Source organism: Balaenoptera musculus, chromosome 7, assembly GCF_009873245.2.
Source record: "Balaenoptera musculus isolate JJ_BM4_2016_0621 chromosome 7, mBalMus1.pri.v3, whole genome shotgun sequence".
NCBI classification, from domain to species: domain Eukaryota; kingdom Metazoa; phylum Chordata; class Mammalia; order Artiodactyla; family Balaenopteridae; genus Balaenoptera; species Balaenoptera musculus.
Window position 1 is genome coordinate 63,570,731 of NC_045791.1, and position 21,295 is coordinate 63,592,025.

The 21,295-nt window shown below is 37.5% G+C and overlaps 1 protein-coding gene across 6 annotated transcripts in view; it reads left to right on the plus strand.

Moving 5' to 3' along the window:
- The first annotated feature begins 456 nt into the window (after positions 1-456).
- NUP35 (nucleoporin 35) overlaps positions 457-21,295 on the plus strand; it is a 42,908-nt gene continuing 22,069 nt past the window's right edge. Inside the window, exons 1-6 of one of the 6 annotated variants that reach the window (XM_036858921.1) lie at positions 756-882; positions 1,024-1,085; positions 2,418-2,523; positions 3,224-3,394; positions 5,151-5,278; positions 7,824-7,884. In XM_036858921.1, the coding sequence (XP_036714816.1) occupies positions 3,235-3,394; positions 5,151-5,278; positions 7,824-7,884 (349 nt within the window). In that variant the 5' untranslated portion in view covers positions 756-882; positions 1,024-1,085; positions 2,418-2,523; positions 3,224-3,234. Of the gene's footprint in view, positions 552-755; positions 883-988; positions 1,086-2,417; positions 2,524-3,223; positions 3,395-5,150; positions 5,279-7,823; positions 7,885-21,295 lie in introns of those variants that run through there. The other 5 variants (XM_036858919.1, XM_036858920.1, XM_036858923.1 and 2 more) reach the window with 5 other exon arrangements.

A 21,295-nucleotide genomic window follows, 5' to 3' on the forward strand; every position in this document is an offset into this window, starting at 1 on the left:
ACACAAAATTTTAAAAAATGGCATAGAGATGGTAGAAAATATGTTTTGAGAATTGAGTTTCATGCAACTAAGGCCGGAAATCTACATTGGAAAGCGGCCCCCTCTGTTTCTGCAGGCCAACTTTTCCAGGTGGTACTTGGAAAAGCTGACGGATGACAGAGCACTGGGTAAACTCACGCTAATTATGAAATCGTGAGTAAAATAACTTGTGCTTCTATAAAACTCAAGCACCAACAAATCAGAAGGCTCACAAGGTGAGCAGAAGAATTCCTAGAACCGCAGTTTCCACATTGTTTCATCACCCTACCAGTAAAGACCCTCTCTGAGACGTTGCGTCTCCGAAAAGACTGTTTTCCCATTCCAAAATGGCGGCTCCGGCGCCACAACTTAGGTATAGCGCATGTCCGGAAGTTACGCAATCCCATAAGGTAGCGCGCCCCTACCCGTGGGGAGAATTTCCGCCATTTTTGAAAATCGGGGAGGTGCGGGGCTAAGTGTCGCCGCTGCTGGGATGGCAGCCTTTGCCGTGGAACCCCAGGTGCCCACGTTAGGTGAGTAAAAAACTGCTTTTCCTACCTAGCACTGCGATGCACACCGTAATCTTGGAAGCGGGCAAGCCTGAAAGGCAGTAGTCATAGGGCTCTCGTCTGCTAATTTCAGCCGCAGAGGGGCAGGCTCTGGCTCGTACCCAACTTCTTAGTCCGCCCCCTACTCGAGGAGTCTCCACCCAGCCGCTACCAAGGCGGCTCCGGGAAAATGCGGGCCCCGAGGAGGGCGAAGAAACGGCGGTCTTGTGGTGACTAAGCTGTTTTGTGCCCCCATACGCCGGAGCCAGACCTATCCATACCTGGGATTCCGCCAGCGCGGGAGACGCGATGCTAGGTTCAGGGATCCGGGGAAGCGTTGGTGGGAAGGAACTCACCTGTGAACACCTGGGTGGGCAGTGCCCTGGGGTGTGGTTACCTTTCACCTCTGTTTGGTCACCTAGGCTTTTAGTTCCTGTTTGATTCCTTCCTTCTCTAGGGCTTTGCAGAAGAAATCTGTTTTTGAAGGAAGCTTGAATCGTGCGACATTTAATTAACCAGGTGATGGCAGCCATTGAGATATTAGCCTTAATAGGAAGCCAGGAGTTCGCTCGATTTCCCCCGCCTTTATCTTGGGAAAATGACTAAGTATTGTAGGAGATCTTTTCCTCTAATCGGTCACGTCATGATTTTTTTAAAAAAATTCATTACCATTATTTAATGGGGAGGGGCATTGCTGAGATGTGTTGTCTTCAGAAAATCTTGCCAAGTTAGCAGGATGTCGATTTTGTGTGTGTGTGTCTGCTGAGTTTTGGGATTTGTGAGAACCGTCGGATATCTTAGAACAGAAAATAAATCGTCTACTGTCATAGAGATGTATTTGAAAGTTCGGTTACAACTTTGAGTTTGAAAGGAGAGCAAACAGGATATGTATCTGTAGAATGAGTTTTATTAGAGTTGAAGGATATATAATGCTTGACATGTTTTGTGCAAAATAAGTTTCTTTTGAGAATAGAGTAACTTGTTTTAGCATTAGTTATAAAAAACTAAATGCATAATATCAACAGAGATACTCAGCTACATTTAAAGTTGGTCTGGGTATTATGTCTTGTATTATTTTAGAGGTCAAAAAACTTTTCATTCCAGTTCCAAAGTTTTCTACTCAACAAAAACATTTTGGAGTGTATGTTTTTTGGGGTTACAAATATGAATAAACCTTTGGTCAGAAATCTGACATTAGTTGTATTAATTGTTCAAGTCCACATATTGCAGATATTCCAGACGAGGAATAAACATTTTCCCAGCACCTAATGGTATAGTAAAACTAATGGTTACTTCAACAAACAATGCTAGCCGAGTAAGACACCGTACTTAACATGTTAGGAGTACAAGACTGAAATGGAATTTAAGACTTGCCAAATCCATTGGTATAGCTCCCTAAGTGACAGGGTTAGGTGGTAAGTGACAGTTCAGTTAAGAGCCCTTTGTGCCCTTCTCACTCTGCTGCTTTCTACTGTATCACAATATACATTCGGATGTGTCAGAAATTTTCTTGACTTCATTATTACTATATTTGCCATATATGTATTTTTTTTTTCTTTTGGGGCTGGGAGAGTGAAGGTAGTTAGTGGTACCTAAAGCTTTGTAATACATTTATTACTATGGATTTATAAATATATGTTCATAATATGCTTTTATTTAGACTTTTGGTTTGATTTTAGTGTTATGTTCTTTGGAAATATGTAATAGTACTGTGGTAACATCGTAACTAGCACTTTGAAGTAATTACAATGTAATATAGCTCTTCACACCTTATTTCAGTATTTGCTTTATTCTTTTCCTGAATTTCTTTTCCTTTTTCCTTTTTTTATGTGTTTGCATTTTAATATCTAGGTCTACTATGATTAGAAATAAGAGGAAGAGTAAATAATTGACAGCATTTGGATAGCAAGAAACACATTTTTGAGGCTGTTTAGAAGTTAAGGAATAGTTAATAAAGGTAATATAAATAACATACCAAATGTTTGACCTTTCTGAGTGCCATGAATCACATTCAGGCTTGTCAGATAGTTGAAAAATTAAATTTTCGTAAGCAGAAATTGCAAATTCTACATATACACATCAGTCCCTCAGTTTTGGCTATTGTAAGATACTATTAGAATAATAATAATAACTAATATTTGGTGAATACTTACTGTATATTAGGCACTTGAGGTAAGTGCTTTACTTGCTATTAAGTCTAATCAAAGCTCTGTGGGTGGGTGCTACAATTATGTCCATTTTGCTGAGACTGGAACCGAGGTCTGTAACTAGTGCACCTTGTTCTTATTTTCGGTTGTTACATAGTAGAAGCTGATCCAGAAATGGAAAGAAATTATTCTGTATGTATTAGGGATTTTTTTTTAAGATAATAAGCTAAAATGTAAAAATTTTTAAATAAATGTTGATTCTTAAATCTATGAAGTAATGTAAACAAAAACAGCTGTCAAATATTATTTGGTTAATACAAAATATTTCACATTTTTCTAGAAATAATTTTTATTGTTTTTTAAAATAATAAAATTAACTATGGTTCTGTAATACTTAACAGTTTTGATTAAATTCTCAAAATTGTTTATGCTGGATTCTTGCATCTTTTTGTTAGATATTGTTACATTAAAGTCCTTTCTTTGTATTATTTTATTTTCTGATTCATTTAGGATCTGAACCAATGATGCTGGGTTCACCCACGTCTCCAAAGCCAGGGGTTAATGCCCAGTTCCTACCTGGATTTTTAATGGGGGATTTGCCAGCTCCAGTGACTCCACAACCTCGATCAATTAGTGGCCCTTCAGTAGGAGTAATGGAAATGAGATCACCTTTACTTGCAGGTAGGTAAATTGCTTAAAATAGTTTTATAGTACTATCAATACATGTACTAGAATTTTAAAAAGGGTAGTGGTGCAACGTTCACCCTCAAACCACATTTATTTAAAAAAATTAAGCAGTGTCTCTATTTTTTATTTTAAGATTATTGGAATAGAGGTGTAAGCAATATAAGTTACTATAATTCCAAGAACCACTCACTAAAAATATGTATACTACATTTTATTCAATCTAAGAGGCCATTGATTGTAAAACTCACCATTATTTTAAGTACCACTAAGAAAGAAAAACACTAAATATGATAGAACACCATTTGCCAATTTTTGTAAATTATCCGTTTCAGAGATGTTAAAGTGTGTGTGGGTGGGGGGAGGGGAATATGGTCGTTTAACTTCAGCTGAATTCAATTTAAATAATTCATCTTAAATATAATAATAGCAAATAGTCAAAAGAAGTATAATTTGAAAATCTGTAGATATGAATTCTACTTCTAGTCATAGTGAATTAAGAGTCTCACTTATAGTGTGTTTAGTGAAAGGACTTACTCCACAAACTATGATTTGCAGTTGCCAGCCCAAAATGTTATGTAAATGAAACGTATCTTTTACAGGACTCTTTTAGCAAACAAATATTGTAAAAGATAACTTGAAAGTTTTGACTGTGAATAGTGAGAGCTACAAAAATGGTTGAATTCCAAATGTGAGCTAATATCCTTTTAATAGATGTTTCAATGAAAATTCTTCTTACTTTAATTGTCCTTAAGGTATTATTTTGGTTAAAGTGGTTTATTATCTTTTTTTTTTTTTTTTTTTAGGGTTGATCAGGGAGAATTATAAGTTTTATTCTGGACAGATTTTTGTTTTTTACATATTTCAAGTGTATTATTTTATTACTGTAGCTACCATATATTGAGTGTTTATGAGCCAGGCAGTATGCTAAGCATTTTATATGTTATTTTCATTCTTTTATCAGTCCTAAAGGTTAGTTAGTAGTATCCTCCATAAGAGGAAACTGAGGCTAAATGCAGTATAGAACTTGCTGAAGCTCACTGGTTGGTGACAGCAGGAGGTTAAAGCCCAGGTCAGTCTTGTCCTATAGCCTGTGCTCTAATCTAAATACCTTATGCCGTACTGTCTAGGCTCAGACATTAGTCTTACGGAGGGCCTGGACTGCTTCGCTACTTGGCATTGTTGATTCTCTGACTTAACGAAGATCCCTTTGTATCCCCCAAAGTTGGTCCTTTTCCTGTATGTTTATTATGTACTTAAATATATTTCTACTGTGAGAAACACGAATAGGAATTTGACAGTCAAATTCCACATTAGGAGATTATATTCAAGTGTATACAAACTGCAGCTGTTTAATACCTACTTTCAAGTGAGAAATAGGATCAAATTTTGTATTGAAATGTTAAGCATCTTGTAGAGAAAACAAAAGTTGCATGTGTTTACTAAAAACTAAAATTTCTCTTTACTTATTCTGGAACCTTTTATTCAAAGTGCAGTCTGTGGATCACCAACATTGGCATCACTGGGAGCTTGTTAGAAATTCATAGTCTCAGGCTCCATCTCACATGATCTGAGACATAACCTGAATTTTAACAAGATGCCTAGGTGATTCTTATGTGTATTAAGGTTTGAGAAGCGCTGGGAGACAGGAGTTGAAGTCATTATTTTAAAAATATTAATTTAAAAGATCTTACCAGAAAGATGGAGGATTTCTTTATTTTCTCATCTGTCTATATTTTTTGTACATTGTTAGGTGGGTCACCACCACAGCCAGTTGTACCAGCTCATAAAGATAAAAGTGGAGCTCCACCAGTTAGAAGTATATATGATGACATTTCCAGCCCAGGACTTGGATCAACACCTTTAACTTCAAGAAGACAGGTGATATACATATCCTCATTCATGACTATACATATCCTCGTTCATGACCATACATATCCTTATTTCATGTTTTTATGCGGTTATACAGGGAGGGTCAGTAATTTGAAGTGTTTGCCTGAGGTCTGTTTTAGTGTAATTTTATTGCACAGAATAAGCATTAGGGACAGTTATCATAGAGTCTAATTAAATTGTGTTTATCATGAAATGTACTTAAAAATGAAATAGAACTTAGATAATTGTCTCGTATAGGTAATTCTGTGGCTTTTAAAGGTGTGCCTCTTCACCTGTCCATGCCCCCAACCTCGTTAATAAACATGTAGAAATGATTATCATTTAAATTGTTCATTGTTTAAAAAGTTCAATATTTATACATAATTTTGTGAAAGAACAAGTGAAGATTCAGGGTTTATCCAGATCTAAGGCACCTTGTAATGATTTGAGGTCTTTATTTTAGGGATAGTTTTATTAATATAAGACCAATATCCTTTTAGAGCTGTGTTCACTGTTTACTTATTTTACTAAAAACGCTTCCTCCTGCATGTTTATGAGCTGATGGTTTAGTGTGTTCCTGGTGTAGGTGTTCTGATGGTGATGTTAAGTTTTGGTTGGTGTAGATGTAGGTGTTCTGATGGTGTTATTTTCAGTCAGATTATACAAGTTAGGGATTCTCTGTTATAATGGTACTGATAGCACAAAAAAGTATGTAATACTTACGAAGTACCTACAGTGTACATGACCTAATCTTATAACTTCTCATGTATTGTCTCATTTAATCCTCACAATGAATCTGTGAGGTAGCCCTTACGAGCTTTATTTTATCATTGAGGAAACTAGGACACCGAAAGCCTAAGTAATTTGACAAGAGTAAGTCAGCTAGTCTAGTAGAGCCAGATTTTAAACCTAGCAATCTTGAATCTAGAGCCAGTGTTTACAAGAGCAGTGTTCTGCTAATACATACTACTGTGATTACTCTTGATTGTCAGTTGAAAGGTAGTGTGGATTTTTCTTTTAAGTAGGAAGTTTAGTAGCTTTTATAGTCAAAAGTTTTCTCTCCTATTACTATTATGCCTAGAAGGATATATAAACAAAGTGTATCAGCTAAACTGGTAAGTTCTTTATATAACAACATTTCTGCTGTTTGATTTGGAGAAATATTTTATGGCCTTTCCCTAAATCAAATATAGCATGTTTGTTGGCAAGTTTAAGAAAAGTAGAAAAATCTTTCAGTAAACTTTGATTATAGGCTTGATATGCATGGCATACTAGGCCTGTTTGTCAAGCAAGGCAAAATTAATTCATTGTGTTAAACAGATTACTTTCTTTTTCCAACACTTCTACACGTGCCCTCCTGTCGAGTGTAGTAGCTACTAGCCAAGTGTGGCTGTTGACACTTGAAATGTGGCTAGTCCTATACTGAATTGAGATATACATGCGTACTAGAAAATTAACAACTACTTGTGTGGTTTGTGTTATATGTGGACAGTGGTGTTATAAACTTAACTATGTCCAGAATATTCTGGTCTGGAGTATTTTTCTAGAGGTTGATAGATAAATCTGATGTTTAGTTTGATATGAGGATCTCTGGCTTATAAGTTTATGCCAGTTTTCATTACTTCTCATAATACATGAAAAGAAAGGTAGTTTATAGTTATTGCTATGTTCAAAATGTTTAAAAATCTTGTGGGTCATAATTTGTAGAGAAAATTTTTGATTTGGAAGTTGGTAAGAATATTATTAAAGTCCAAATTAGTTTTGCCGCCTGACACTTCAGTCAACCTCTCTCTAATCAGGAAAGAAGTTATCATTAAGAATTGAACAATGCATTTTGTATCCCTCCTAACAATCTCTCAGCATTTGGTCTGGTTGCTGGATAATAGCCAGATTTTAGATTTTCTTAGTTTAGTCAGAATCTGTTAAAAAAATTTCTCTCTATATGTTTACTTCTAGAGAAAGAGTCTGTTTCTCATTCTGGAGTAGATATTTCTGTTTTTGTTTATAGAAGGACTTTTAACTACTTTAATCTCTAATTTTCTCACATTTAAAGGAATTAGTCTTTGTTACTTTCTACTAGTAAAGGCAGAGATATGCTGTCTTTTACTGTGTAGACTGATTTGAATCTATAGTATTTCATGGTTTGTAAATATCAATTTAGAAATACAGTTTTGCCATCTTTCTGTTTTTCAATGTGAACTTGATGATTTGAGGAATCACCATTATCTCTGTTATTTCAAATATTGTATCTTAGGAACTAAAAACAAATAGCAGTGTTACTGTTTACTAAAAATAATGTCTTTTTACCTAATGCAACTTTTCTTATGTTAAGCATATAATATGCTAACAAGTCTGGCATTTTAGATTAATACTGTTCAGCTTAAAAAAAAAACAAAACTTAGAGAGTACTCTTCAATTGTGAGCTAATAGGCATTTCCAGTACCTGGTAGACATTCAGTTGTCTGTTGAATGTAGTTTTTCAACACTTACTGTGTTTGTGTTTTGGTTAGAACTTTGCATTTTTACTTTAACACTTTCTTCTGTTTTCATGTAGGCAAACATTTCAGTAATGCAGAGTCCTCTTGTCGGAGTTATGACAACTACTCCTGGAACAGGTAAGCAATGCCTTTTAACACCAATGACTATTCTTTACTCTTTGAATGAAGATAATATAAGACCTTTGTTGGTCATTGCCAAAATTTTGCCTTTTATATTTCAAACTTGGAGACTTTCTCAGATGTCAGTAACTTCCTTCAGCAAGGAAATATTTATTTGTATAGTATTCTTTTCTGAACTTATAGATAAGATGTGATATTTTACTGAAAAATATTAAGAATTTTAAAAATTATGTATTTAATAGTGTCTCCTGAATTGTTAAAAACTGTAATTTTAAAAAAAGTGGTTGCAATTGAGAAGAAGAAGAATACAGAGACTGAATAATAAAGATGTTTTGAGAGATATTAGTGCATAGCTATAAATCTAAATGTCATTGACTACAAACAGCCACTGATTATATCTCATTTTTCTTTAAGATTAATGGTTTTTTTTATCACGGTTAGCATCATCATAAGCACAGCTCTTCTAACATATTTGTATATTTATAATCTATCAAATGTTCACTCAGTAAATACTTGAGCATGTAACCAAGTATCAGGCCTTGGGAAACTGAACAAAATAGATAATCTTTGCCTTTATGGAGCTTACATTTATTTATAGAATTCACATTTATAAATAAAATAGTTTGTTAGAAGGTAATATATTTTATGGATGAAAATTAAGCAGCAAAGGGAAGTAGGGAGTGAGGGCTTATATTAACTAAGGTAGTGTGTTAGTTTTCTTTTGCTGCATAACGTATTACCACAAACTTAAAAATGGTTTAAACAGTTCAGTGTACTGTTTTACAGTTCTGGAGGTGGGAAATCTGAAATGGGTCTCAATGGGCTAAAATCAGGGCATTGGTAGGCTGTATTAATTTATGGAGGCTCTAGGGGAGAATCTGTTTTCTGCCTTTTCCATCTTCTAGAGACTGCCCACATTTGTTTGTGGTCCCCTTCCTCCATCTTTAAAGCCAGCAACATTGTATCTCTGACCATTCTTCTGCAGTCAAGTCTCCCTCTCTCTCTTTTAAGGACTCTTGTGAATACTTGGAGCCCTTCTGGATAATCCAGGATAATCTCCCTATTTTAAGGTCAGCTGATTAGCAATCTTAACATCTGCAACGTTAATTCTCCTTTGCCATGTAATATAACACTCCCAGGTTCCAGGGATAAGGACATGGACATCTGGGGGTGAGGGGAAGCATTATTCTGCTTACTACAAATAGTTATAGGAAAAGTAACATTTGCTCAAAAACATTTAGGGCAAGTTTTCTAAACAGAGGAAATAGCAAGTACAAAGGCACTGAGGTGGGATTGTGTCTGGGGTGTTCAAACAAGTATAAAGAAGTTACTGTGAAATGGAGTGAGTGAGGGGGCGAATAATAGGAGATGAGGTCAGAGCGATAATGTGGGCTGATGCAACAAGGCCTTGTAGGTCATCGTAACAGTCGGTCTTTACCCAGAAAAGGTGGAAAAAAATAGGATGAGACTGGTCCTGTGATGTGAATAGACTTTGAAATAAGGAACAGGGTGGAAGCAAGGAGACCATACAGTTGGCTACTGCATTAGTCCAGGTGAGAGATGGTGGTGGCTTAGACATAAAGGAAGGCAGGAAAGAAGGAAAGGAGGACCAACAGCAAAAACAGACGGAACAAAAGAAACAGTAGCAAGACAGTAGGGTTAAATGAACCAAATGGACAACTATATAAAACGAAATGTGCTAAACACTCCTGTTTAAAGGCAAGCTGGTAACAAAAGTAATATCCGATGACAAGTTAGATCTTTTTATCTTCCAAATCTTGATTTCTTCAAGCAGTCTGAGTCATCATGTCAGTGTTCTTAAAGTCTAGATTTCTACTACTGGTTTGTTCAAGGCTATTTCTATTATGTTCCTCAAGTTTCTTCCAGCCTCCACCCACTGCCCTATTCGAAAGTCATTTCCACACTTTTAGGTATTTGTTACAGCAGCATCCCTTTTGGTACCAAAATCTGTATTAGTTTTAAATTGTTGCCATAACAAATTACCACAAACTTAGTGGCTTAAAGCAACACACATTTACTACATCATAGTTTCTAAAGGTCAGATGTCTGGGCACAGCTTGGTTCTTTGCTTTAGAGGTCAGGTGTTAGCAGGGCTCTGTTCTTTTCTGGAAGCTCTGTGAATGAATCTGCATCCAGGTCGTTGGCCAAATTCAGTTCCATGTCATTGTAGGAATGAGGTCTCTGTTTCTTTGCTGGCTGTCACCTGTAGGTTGTTTTCAGCTTCTAGAGGCTGCCCTCATTCCTTGGCTTATGGTTCCCCATCTGTCTTCAAAGACAGCAATGGCAGATCAAATCCTTTTCTATGATTTGAATCTCTCTGATCTCTCTCTTCTATTGTATCTCTGATTTGACTTTTCTGCCATCTGCTGCTGTTAAGAGCTCATTTGATTACTTTGGGCTCACTGGAATAATCCAGGGTAATTCTTTTAAGATCAGCTGATAAATAACCTAATTCTGTCTGTAAAGTCCCTTCACAGCAATACCTGGCTTAGAGTTTGATTGAATTACCAATCAATCAAACCAGGGGACAGAAGATTTGGGGTGATGTCTTTAGATTTCTGTCTGCCACATATATATAATGGTGAAAAATCTAGGATGTCACCTCTGTCTCAGTTACATACTTGAGGCGAAATATTCTAGGGGAATTAGTTCAGGTTTTAACAATCCTAATTTGATCAAATAGGCAGATGACAGTGCTTTGTTATGTGATAATGCTTTGCTACGTGGCTATTTGTTATAATATTGACTATTCGGTTGAGTCAGTAAGTGATCCCAGAGACATTGAAGATGCAAAAGCACATAATGTTAAGTAATGTATTTTATGCTTTAAAGGATCTCTTAGTTGCCTGAAAAGCATGCATTGTAATATTCTGATTGCTGTCAAGTGGAAGAGTACAGGATTAAAGTTAATTAAACCTCCTTTTGTTAATTTATTTTTTCTAATACTGTAACTTCTATGAGGTTCTTGTAATTTTAGAAATCATATGTGAAAATATAAGAACTATGATAGCAAAAGATAACTGTCATAAATTGGCCACTGGGAGCCACTGCTGCTTCTTATTTGAGTTTAAGGAATTTATGTAAAGTCTTAATGGGGCATAAGTGAAAAAGAATACTTTCTTTTTTTTAAGAATACTTTTGAAAAGATGTGATAGACAAGAGGACTGTCATGCATGGTCAATACTAAAGAAGACATGGAAGAAAGGAGTTGAGAAAATTGAGGTGGAAAATGAAGACTTTTCACTTACAGCTATTTTTTAAACTCTTATATTTAGTGTTAAATAAATGAAAATTTCTTGTATGATTTGTAAATTTTAACTTTCTGAGATTGACACCTTTTATAAAGAGACGTCACAGGATTTAATGGCATGAATTGCTATTTTATGCTTAGGTCCTTGTATCCAAAGGTGACTTTGGTTAGATTTTAATTCTGAAACTGAGGTTAAAAATCTCTTTTAGAATCTTATTTCTGGTGTAGAAAAACCTTGGTCATATAACAAAGTGGGAAATCTAGATTAAAGAATTTCAAAAACTTTTTTCAACCATTATGGCTTCTGATAAACAATACTGAATGTTTGTCCTCTCTGATAAACAGTACTCAATGTTTGCCCTCTCTTTCCCCATCCTCACCCCTCAGTTTTCTTCTGTTACTATTTAAATATTCCTCTACTTTTCATCCTATTTTTATTTTAAAAAATTTATGTTTATTTTTTCTTTAGGATTTTTTTTTTTTAAACATCTTTACTGGAGTATAATTGCTTTACAATGTTGTGTTAGTTTCTGCTGTATAACAAAGTGAATCAGCTATACGTATACATATATCCCCATATCCCTCCCTCTTGCATCTCCCTCCCATCCTCCCTATCCCACCCCTCTAGGTGGTCACAAAGCACCGAGCTGATCTCCCCGTGCGATGCAGCTGCTTCCCACTAGCTATCTGTTTGCCACTCTCTCACTTCATCCCAGCTTACCCTCCCCCACCCCTGTGTCCTCAAATCCATTCTCTGTGTCTGCATCTCTATTCCACTCCTGCCCCTAGGTTCATCAGAAACATTTTTTTTTTCTTTTTAGATTCCATATATATGTGTTGGCATATGGTATTTGTTTTTCTCTTTCTGACTTACTTCACTCTGTATGACAGACTCTAGGTCCATCCACCTCATTACAAATAACTCAATTTTGTTTCTTTTTATGGCTGAGTAATAGTCCATCATATATATGTGCCATATCTTCTTTATCCACTCATCTGTTGATGGACACTTAGGTTGCTTCCATGTCCTGGCTATTGTAAATAGTGCTTCAGTGAACATTTTGGTACATGTCTCTTTTTGAATTATGGTTTTCTCAGGGTATATGCCCAGTAGTGGGATTGCTGGGTCACATGGTAGTTCTAATTTTAGTTTTTTTTTTTTTTTAAACATCTTTATTGGAGTATAATTGCTTTACAATGGTGTGTTAGTTTCTGCTTTATAACAAAGTGAATCAGTTGTACATATACATATGTTCCCATATCTCTTCCCTCTTGCATCTCCCTCCCTCCCACCCTCCCTATCCCACCCCTCTAGGTGGTCACAAAGCACCGAGCTGATCTCCCTGTGCTATGCGGCTGCTTCCCACTAGCTAGCTATTTTACATTTGGTAGTGTATATATGTCCATGACACTCTCTCACCCTGTCACATCTTACCCCTCCCCCTCCCCATATCCTCAAGTCCATTCTCTAGTAGGTCTGTGTCTTTATTCCCATCTTGACACTAGGTTCTTCATGACCTTTTTTTCCCCTTAGATTCCATATATATGTGTTAGCATACTGTATTTGTTTTTCTCTTTCTGACTTACTTCACTCTGTATGACAGACTCTAACTCCATCCACCTCACTACAAATACCTCCATTTCATTTCTTTTTATGGCTGAGTAATATTCCATTGTATATATGTGCCACATCTTCTTTATCCATTCATCTGATGATGGACGCTTAGGTTGCTTCCATGTCCTAGCTATTGTAAATAGAGCTGCAATGAACATTTTGGTACATGACTCTTTTTGAATTATGGTTTTCTCAGGGTATATGCCCAGTAGTGGGATTGCTGGGTCGTATGGTAGTTCTATTTGTAGTTTTTTAAGGAACCTCCATACTGTTCTCCATAGTGGCTGTATCAATTTACATTCCCACCCACAGTGCAAGAGGGTTCCCTTTTCTCCACACCCTCTCCAGCATTTATTGTTTGCAGATTTTTTGATGATGGCCGTTCTGACAGGTGTGAGGTAATACCTCATTTTAGTTTTGATCTGCATTTCTCTAATGATTAGTGATGTTGAGCATCCTTTCATGTGTTTGTTGGCAGTCTGTATGTTTAATTTGGAGAAAAGTCTATTTAGATCTTCTGCCCATCTTTGGACTGGGTTGTTTGTTTTTTTGATATTGAGCTGCATGAGCTGCTTGTATATTTTGGAGATTAATCCTTTGTCAGTTGCTTCATTTGCAGATATTTTCTCCCATTCTGAGGGTTGTCTTTTGGTCTTGTTTATGGTTTACTTTGCTCTGCAAAAGCTTTTAAGTTTCATTAGGTCCCATTTGTTTATTTTTGTTTTTATTTCCATTTCTCTAGGAGGTGGGTCAAAAAGGATCTTGCTGTGATTTATGTCAAAGAGTGTTCTTCCTATGTTTTCCTCTAAGGGTTTTATGTGTCTGACCTTACATTTAGGTCTTTAATCCATTTTGAGGTTTTTTTTGTGTATGGTGTTAGGAAGTGTTCTAATTTCATTCTTTTACATGTAGCTGTCCAGTTTTCCCAGCACCACTTATTGAAGAGGCTGTCTTTTCTCCATTGTATATTCTTGCCTCCTTTATCAAAGATAAGGTGACCATGTGTGTGTGGGTTTATCTCTGGGCTTTCTATCCTGTTCCATTGATCTATATTTGTTTTTGTGCCAGTACCATATTGTCTTGATTATTGTAGCTTTGTAGTATAGTCTCAATAACAGAGCCTGATTCCTCCAGCTCCGTTTTTTCTTTCTCAAGATTGCTTTGGCTATTGAGGGTCTTTTGCGTTTCCATACACATTGTGAAATTTTTTGTTCTAGTTCTGTGAAAAATGCCATTGGTAGTTTGATAGGGATTGCATTGAATATGTAGATTGCTTTGGGTAGTATAGTCATTTTCAAAATGTTGATTCTTCCAACCCAAGAACATGATATATCTCTCCATCTATTTGTATCATCTTTCATTTCTTTCATCAGTGTCTTATAGTTTTCTGCATACAGGTGTTTTGTCTCCTTAAGTAGGTTTATTCCTAGGTATTTTATTCTTTTTGTTACAGTGGTAAATGGGAGTGTTTCCTTAATTTCTCTTTCAGATTTTTCATCATCAGTGTATAGGAATGCAAGAGATTTCTGTGCATTGATTTTGTATCCTGCAACTTTATCAAATTCATTGATTAACTCTCGTAGTTTTCTAGTACCATCTTTAGGATTCTCTATGTATAGTATCATGTCACCTGCAAACAGTGACAGCTTTACTTCTTTTCTGATTTGGTCTCCTTTTATTTCTTTTTCTTCTCTGATTGCTGTGGCTAAAACTTCCAAAACTATGTTGAATAATAGTGGTGAGAGTGGGCATCCTTGTCTTGTTCCTGATTTTAGAGGAAATGGTTTCAGTTTTTCACCATTGAGAACCATGCTGTCTGTGGGTTTGTCATATATGGCCTTTATTATGTTGAGGTAAGTACCCTATGTGCCTAGTTTCTGAAGAGTTTTTATCATAAATGGGTGTTGAATTTTGTCGAAAGCTTTTTCTGCATCTATTGAGATTATCATATGGTTTTTATCTTTCAGTTTGTTAATATGGTGTATCACATTGATTTACGTATATTGAAGAATGCTTACATTCCTAGCATAAACTCCACTTGATCATGGTGTATGATCTTTTTAATGTGCTGTTGGATTCTGTTTGCTACTGTTTTGTTGAGGATTTTTGCATCTGTGTTCATCAGTGATATTGGTCTGTAGTGGTTTTGGTATCAGGGTGATGGTGGCCTCATAGAATGAGTTTGGGAGTGTTCCTCCTTCTGCTATATTTTTTGAGAGTTTCAGAAGGATAAGTGTTAGCTCTTCTCTAAATGTGTGATAGAATTTGCCTGTGAAGCCATCTGGTCCTGGCCTTTTGTTTGTGGGAAGATTTTTAATCAGTTTCCATTTCAGTGCTTGTGATTGGTCTGTTTATATTTTCTGTTTCTTCCAGGTTCAGCCTCGGAAGGTTGTGCTTTTCTAAGAATTTGTCCATTTCTTCCAGGTTGTCCATTTTATTGGCGTATAGTTGCTTGTAATCTCTCATGATCCTTTGTATTTCTGCAGTGTCAGTTGTTACTTCTACTTTTTCATTTCTAATTCTGTTGAATCTATTTGAGTCTTCTCTTTTTTTTTTTTTCTTGATGAGTCTGGCTAGTGGTTTATCAATTTTGTGTATCTTCTCAAAGAACCAGCTTTTAGTTTTATTGATCTTTGCTATTGTTTCCTTCATTTCTTTTTCATTTATTTCTGATCTGATCTTTATGATTTCTTTCCTCCTGCTGACTTCGGGGTTTTTTTTGTTCTTCTTTCTCTAATTGCTTTAAGTGTAAGATTAGGTTATTTATTTGAGATGTTTCTTGTTTCTTGAGGTAGGATTGTATTGCTATAAACTTCCCTCTTAGAACTGTTTTTGCTGTATCCCATAGGTTTTGGGTCGTAGTGTTTTCATTGTCATTTGTTTTTAGGTATTTTTTGATTTCCTCTTTGATTTCTTCAGTGATCTCTTGGTTATTTAGTAGTGTATTGTTTAGTCTCCATGTGTTTGTATTTCTAATAGTTTTCTTCCTGTAATTGATATCTAGTCTCATAGCGTTGTGGTCGGAAAAGATACTTGATATGATTTCAATTTTCTTGAATTTACCTAGGCTTGATTTGTGACCCAAGATATGATCTATCCTGGAGAATGTTCCATGAGCACTTGAGAAGAAAGTGTGTTCTATTGTTTTTGGATGGAATGTCCTATAAATATCAATTAAGTCCATCTTGTTTAATGTGTCATTTAAAGCTTGTGTTTCCTTATTTATTTTCATTTTGTATTATCTGTCTATTGGTGAAAGTGGGGTGTTAAAGTTCCCTACTATGATTGTGTTACTGTCGATTTCCTCTTTATGGCTGTTAGCGTTTGCCTTATGTATTGTGGTGCTCCTATGTTGGGTGCATAAATATTTACATTTATAATATCTTCTTCTTGGATTGATCCTTTGGTCATTATGTAGTGCCATTCTTTGTCTCTTGTAATAGTCTTTATTTTAAAGTCTATTTTGTCTGATATGAGAATTGCTACTCCAGGTTTCTTTTGATTTCCATTTGCATGGAATATCATTTTCCATTCCCTCACTTTCAGTCTGTATATGTCCCTAGATCTGAAGTGGGTCTCTTGTAGACAGCATATATATGGGTCCTGTTTTTGTATCCATTCAGCCAGTCTGTGTCTTTTGGTTGGAGCACTTAATCCATTTACATTTAAGGTAATTATTGATATGTATGTTCCTATTACCATTTTCTTAATTGTTTTGGGTTTGTTATTGTAGGTCTTTTCCTTCTCTTGTGTTTCCTGCCTAGAGAAGTTTCTTTAGCATTTTTTGTAAAGCTGGTTTGGTGATGCTGGATTCTCTTAGCTTTGCTTGTCTGTAAAGGTTTTAATGTCTCCATTGAATCTGAATGAGATCCTTGCTGGGTAGAGTAATCTTGGTTGTAGGTTTTTCCCTTTTATCACTTTAAATATGTCCTGCCACTCTGTTCCGGCTTGCAGAGTTTCTGCTGAAAGATCAGCTGTTAACCTTATGGGGATTCCCTTGTATGTTATTTTTTGCTTTTCCCTTGCTGCTTTTAGTATTTTTTCTTTGTATTTAATTTTTGATAGTTTGATTAATATGTGTCTTGGCATGTTTTTCCTTGGATTTATCCTGTATGGAACTCTCTGCACTTCCTGGAGTTGATTGACTATTTCCTTTCCCATGTTAGGGAAGTTTTCAATTATAATCTCTTCAAATATTTTCTCAGTCCCTTTCTTTTTCTCTTCTTCTTCTGGGACCCCTATAATTCGAATGTTGGTGTGTTTAATGTTGTCCCAGTAGTCTCTGAGACTGTCCTCATTTCTTTTCATTCTTTTTTCTTTATTCTGCTCTGCAGTAGTTATTGCCACTATTTTATCTTCCAGGTCACTTATCCGTTCTTCTGCCTCAGTTATTCTGCTATTGATTCCTTCTAAAGAATTTTAAGTTTCATTTATTGTGTTGTTCATCATTGTTTGTTTGCTCTTTAGTTCTTCTAGGTCCTTGTTAAACGTTTCTTGTAATTTCTCTGTTCTGTTTCCAAGATTTTGGATCATCTTTTCTATCATTACTCTGAATTCTTTTCCAGGTAGACTGCCTATTTCCTGTTTATATGTTAGGTCTGGTGGGTTTTTACCTTGCTCCTTCATCTGCTGCATATTTCTCTGTCTTCCCATTTTGCTTAACTTTCTGTGCTTGGGGTCTCCTTTTTGCAGGCTGTAGGTTCATAGTTCCCGTTTCTGGTGTCTGCCCCCAGTGGGTAAGGTTGGGTCAGTGGGTTGTGTAGGCTTCCTAGTGGAGGGGACTGGTGCTTGTGTTCTGGTGGGTGGGGATGGATCTTGTCTTTCTGGTGGGCAGGACTGCGTCAGGTGGTGTGTTTTGGGATGTCTGTGACCTTATTATGATTTTAGGCAGCCTCTCTGCTAATGGGTGGGGGGTTGGATTCCTGTCTTGCTAGTTATTTGGCATGGGGTGTCCAGCACTGGAGCTTGCTGGCCGTTGGGTGGAGCTGGGTCTTAGTGTTGAGATGGAGAGCTCTGGGAGAGCTCTTGCCAATTGATATTACATGGGGCCGGGAGGTCTCTGGTGGTGCAGTATCCTGAACTTGGCTCTCCCACCTCAGAGGCTCAGGTCTGACACCAGGCCGGAGCACCAAGACCCTGTCAGCCACATGGCTCAGAAGAAAAGGGAGAAAAAGAGAAAGAAAATAAATGAATAAATAAATATGTAAATAAAATAAAGTAATTAAAATAAACAATTTTTTTAAAAGTATTAAAATAAAAAAGTAATTAAAAAAAAGAAGAGAGCAACCAAAGCAATAAAGAAATCCACTAATGATAACAAGAAGTAAAAACTATACTAAGATAAACATAAAAATCAGAAACGAGTCAGTCGCAGACAGCAAACCCCAAGGGTACAGCTGCTCCCGAAGTCCACTGCCTCAATTTTGGGTTGATTCGTTGCCTCTTCAGGTATTCCCCAGATGCAGGGTACCTCAAGTTGATTGTGGGGATTTAATCTGCTGCTCCTGAGGCTGCTGGGAGAAATTTCCCTTTCTCTTCTTTGTTTGCACAGCTCCTGGGCTTCAGCTTTGGTTTTGGCCCCACCGCTGCGTGTAGGTTGCCCTCAGGCTTCTGTTCCTCCTCAGACAGGACAGGGTTAAAGCAGGGGCTGATTAGGGGGCTGTTGCTCATTCAGGCTGGGGTCGGGGGGTGTAGGCGTAAGGTAGTTAGTAACAGAGGCCGTAACATTGCCACAGCCTGAGGCACGCCATGTGTTCTCCCAGGGAAGTTGTCCCTGGATCATGGGACCCTGGCAGTGGCGGGCTGCACAGGCTCCCGGGAGGAGAGGTGTGGATAGTGACCTGTGCTTGCACACAGGCTTCTTGGTGGCGGCAGCAGCAGCTTTAGCATTTCATGCCTGTCTCTGGTGTCTGCTCTGATAACTGTGGCTCATGCAGTCTCTGGAGCTCATTTAGGCGGTGCTCTGAATCCCCTCTCCTTGCAGGCTCCATAACAATGGTCTTTTGCCTCTTAGGCAGCTCCAGACTTTTCCCAGACTCCCTCCCGGCTAGCTGTGGCTCACTGGCCCCCTTCAGGCTGTGTTCACGCAGCCAACCGCAGTCCTCTCCCTGGGATCTGACCTCCCAAGCCCGAGCCTCAGCTCCCAGCCCCCACCTACCCTGGCTGGTGAGCAGACAAGCCTCTCAGGCTGGTCCTCACCGATCTTCTGTGTGGGAACCTCTCCACTTTGCCCTCTGCACCCCTGTTGCTGCGCTCTCCTCCGTGGCTCTGAAACTCCCCTCCACTGCAGTCTCCGCCAGTGAAGGAGCTTCCTAGTGTGTGGAAACCTTTCCTCCTTCACAGCTCCCTCCCCGAGGTGCAGGTCCCATCCCTATTCTTTTGTCTCTGTTTTTTCTTTTTTCTTTTGCCCTACCCAGGTACGTGGGGAGTTTCTTGCCTTTTGGGAGGTCTGAGGTCTTCTGCCAGCGTTCAGTAGGTGTTCTGTAGGAGTTGTTCCACATGTAGATGTATTTTTGATATATTTGTGGGGAGGAAGGTGATCTCCACATCTTACTCCTCTGCCATCTTGAAGGTCCACCTTTCATCGTATTTTTAATTAAAAATTTTTTTTTCTTGAGAAGTTCTTTCATTTATCTATCAGCTCTCTTCTCAGGTGGTATACCACTTATATGTACTGAACTAGAATCCTTATTTGTGTTAGCATATTATTAATGGGGTAAGTGTGATATTTAGATTATAGCAGTTTTTGGCTGCTTTTGTTGATGCCAGGAACTCAGAATTCTGATAGTGTTCCCAGAAGGTGGATAAAGAACTAATTTATCTGTGAGGAACCTTTCCCTGACACTTCTTTTTCTGATCTGGGTTAGCTGTTCCTTGTATGTGCTCCTATAAAGCTCTCTCTGCTAGGTTCTTATCTTTCTCCATTACTGGGTTATGATCTAAAGGGCAGAGATTCCTTCTGTATATCTTCATTGTTTACCTGTGACAGAGCTGGGTATAAAGGGACCTCAGTAAATGTTGGTTGACTGAACAGATTGATGGATGTAAGTTGTGAGTTGAATGGTGGCCCCCAAAATGATATGTTCACATTCTAACTCCTGGAACCTTGAATATTGCTTATGTGGCCAAAACATGATTAAGTTAAGGATCTTGAGAAGGGTAGCTCTCAAGGACAGTTTAGTGAGTTAAGGAGAGAGGAAAAGAGGGGAAGATAATCCTGGTAATTACCTGGATGGGCCCTAAATCCAATCACAAGTGTTCTTAGAGGCACAGGGAAATTTGACACAAACAGGAAAGACACAGAAGAGAAGGTGATATGAAGTGAGGCAAACTTTGGTGTAGTAGCCATAAGCCAATGAACACTAAAACTTACCAGTGTCACCGGAAGCTACAGGGGCCAGCAATGAATTATTTCTTAGTGCCTTCAACAGGCGTTTGACTCTGCTGAAAACTTATTCTTGGACTTCTGGCCTCCAGAACTGTGGGAGAATAAATTTCTGTTGTTTTAAGCCACCCAGTTTGTGGTAGTTTGTCACAACAGACAGAGGAAACTCATGTATGTATATTGTGTTTTGAGGCAATGACGTCCCAAAACCAAATGGCGATTGGAATATTTGTGTCCAACTTGGCATGGCGTAGTTTTTCTTTGATAATATTGAGTCACCACTAGCCTTAATCTAGATTATATTGGTTTCTTATTGCTGCTGAAACAAATTATCACAGATTATAGTGGCTTAAAACGACTCAAATTTATTATCTTAAAATTCTGGAAGCTAGAAGTCTGGAATGGGTCTCAGTGGGCTAAAATCAAGGTATTAGTAGGGCTTCATTCTTTTCTGGAGGCTCTACGGGAGAATCTTGGGTTTTTTTCCTCTTTTCCAGCTTCTAGAAGCTGCCCATATTTCTTGGCTCCTGGCTCCCTACCATCTTCAATGCCTGCGATGGCTAATTGAGTCTTTATTTCACATCATTCTTTTTCCTTCCCATTTATGGATCCTTGTGATTGTGTTGGGTTCACTCTGTGAATCCAGCATAATCTTCTTGTTTAAGATAAGATGATTAGCAATCTTAATTCCATAGCATCCTTAATTCTTCTTTACCATGTAATGTAACGTATTCACAGCTTCTGGGTATTAGGACATGGACATCTTTTTTTTAAATTTTTTTTTTATTTTTTATTTTTTTAAACATCTTTATTGAAGTATAATTGCCTTACAATGGTGTGTTAGCTTCTGCTTCTGCTTTATAACAAAGTGAATCAGTTATACATATACAATATGTTCCCATTTCTCTTCCCTCATGCATCTCCCTCCCTCCCACCCTCCCCATCCCACCCCTCTAGGTGGTCACAAAGCACCGAGCTGATCTCCCTGTGCTGTGCGGCTGCTTCCCACTAGTTATCTATTTTACATTTGGTAGTGTATATATGTCCATGACACTCTCTTACCCTGTCACATCTCACCCCACCCCCTCCCCATATCCTCAAGTCCATTCTCTAGTAGGTCTGTGTCTTTATTCCCGTC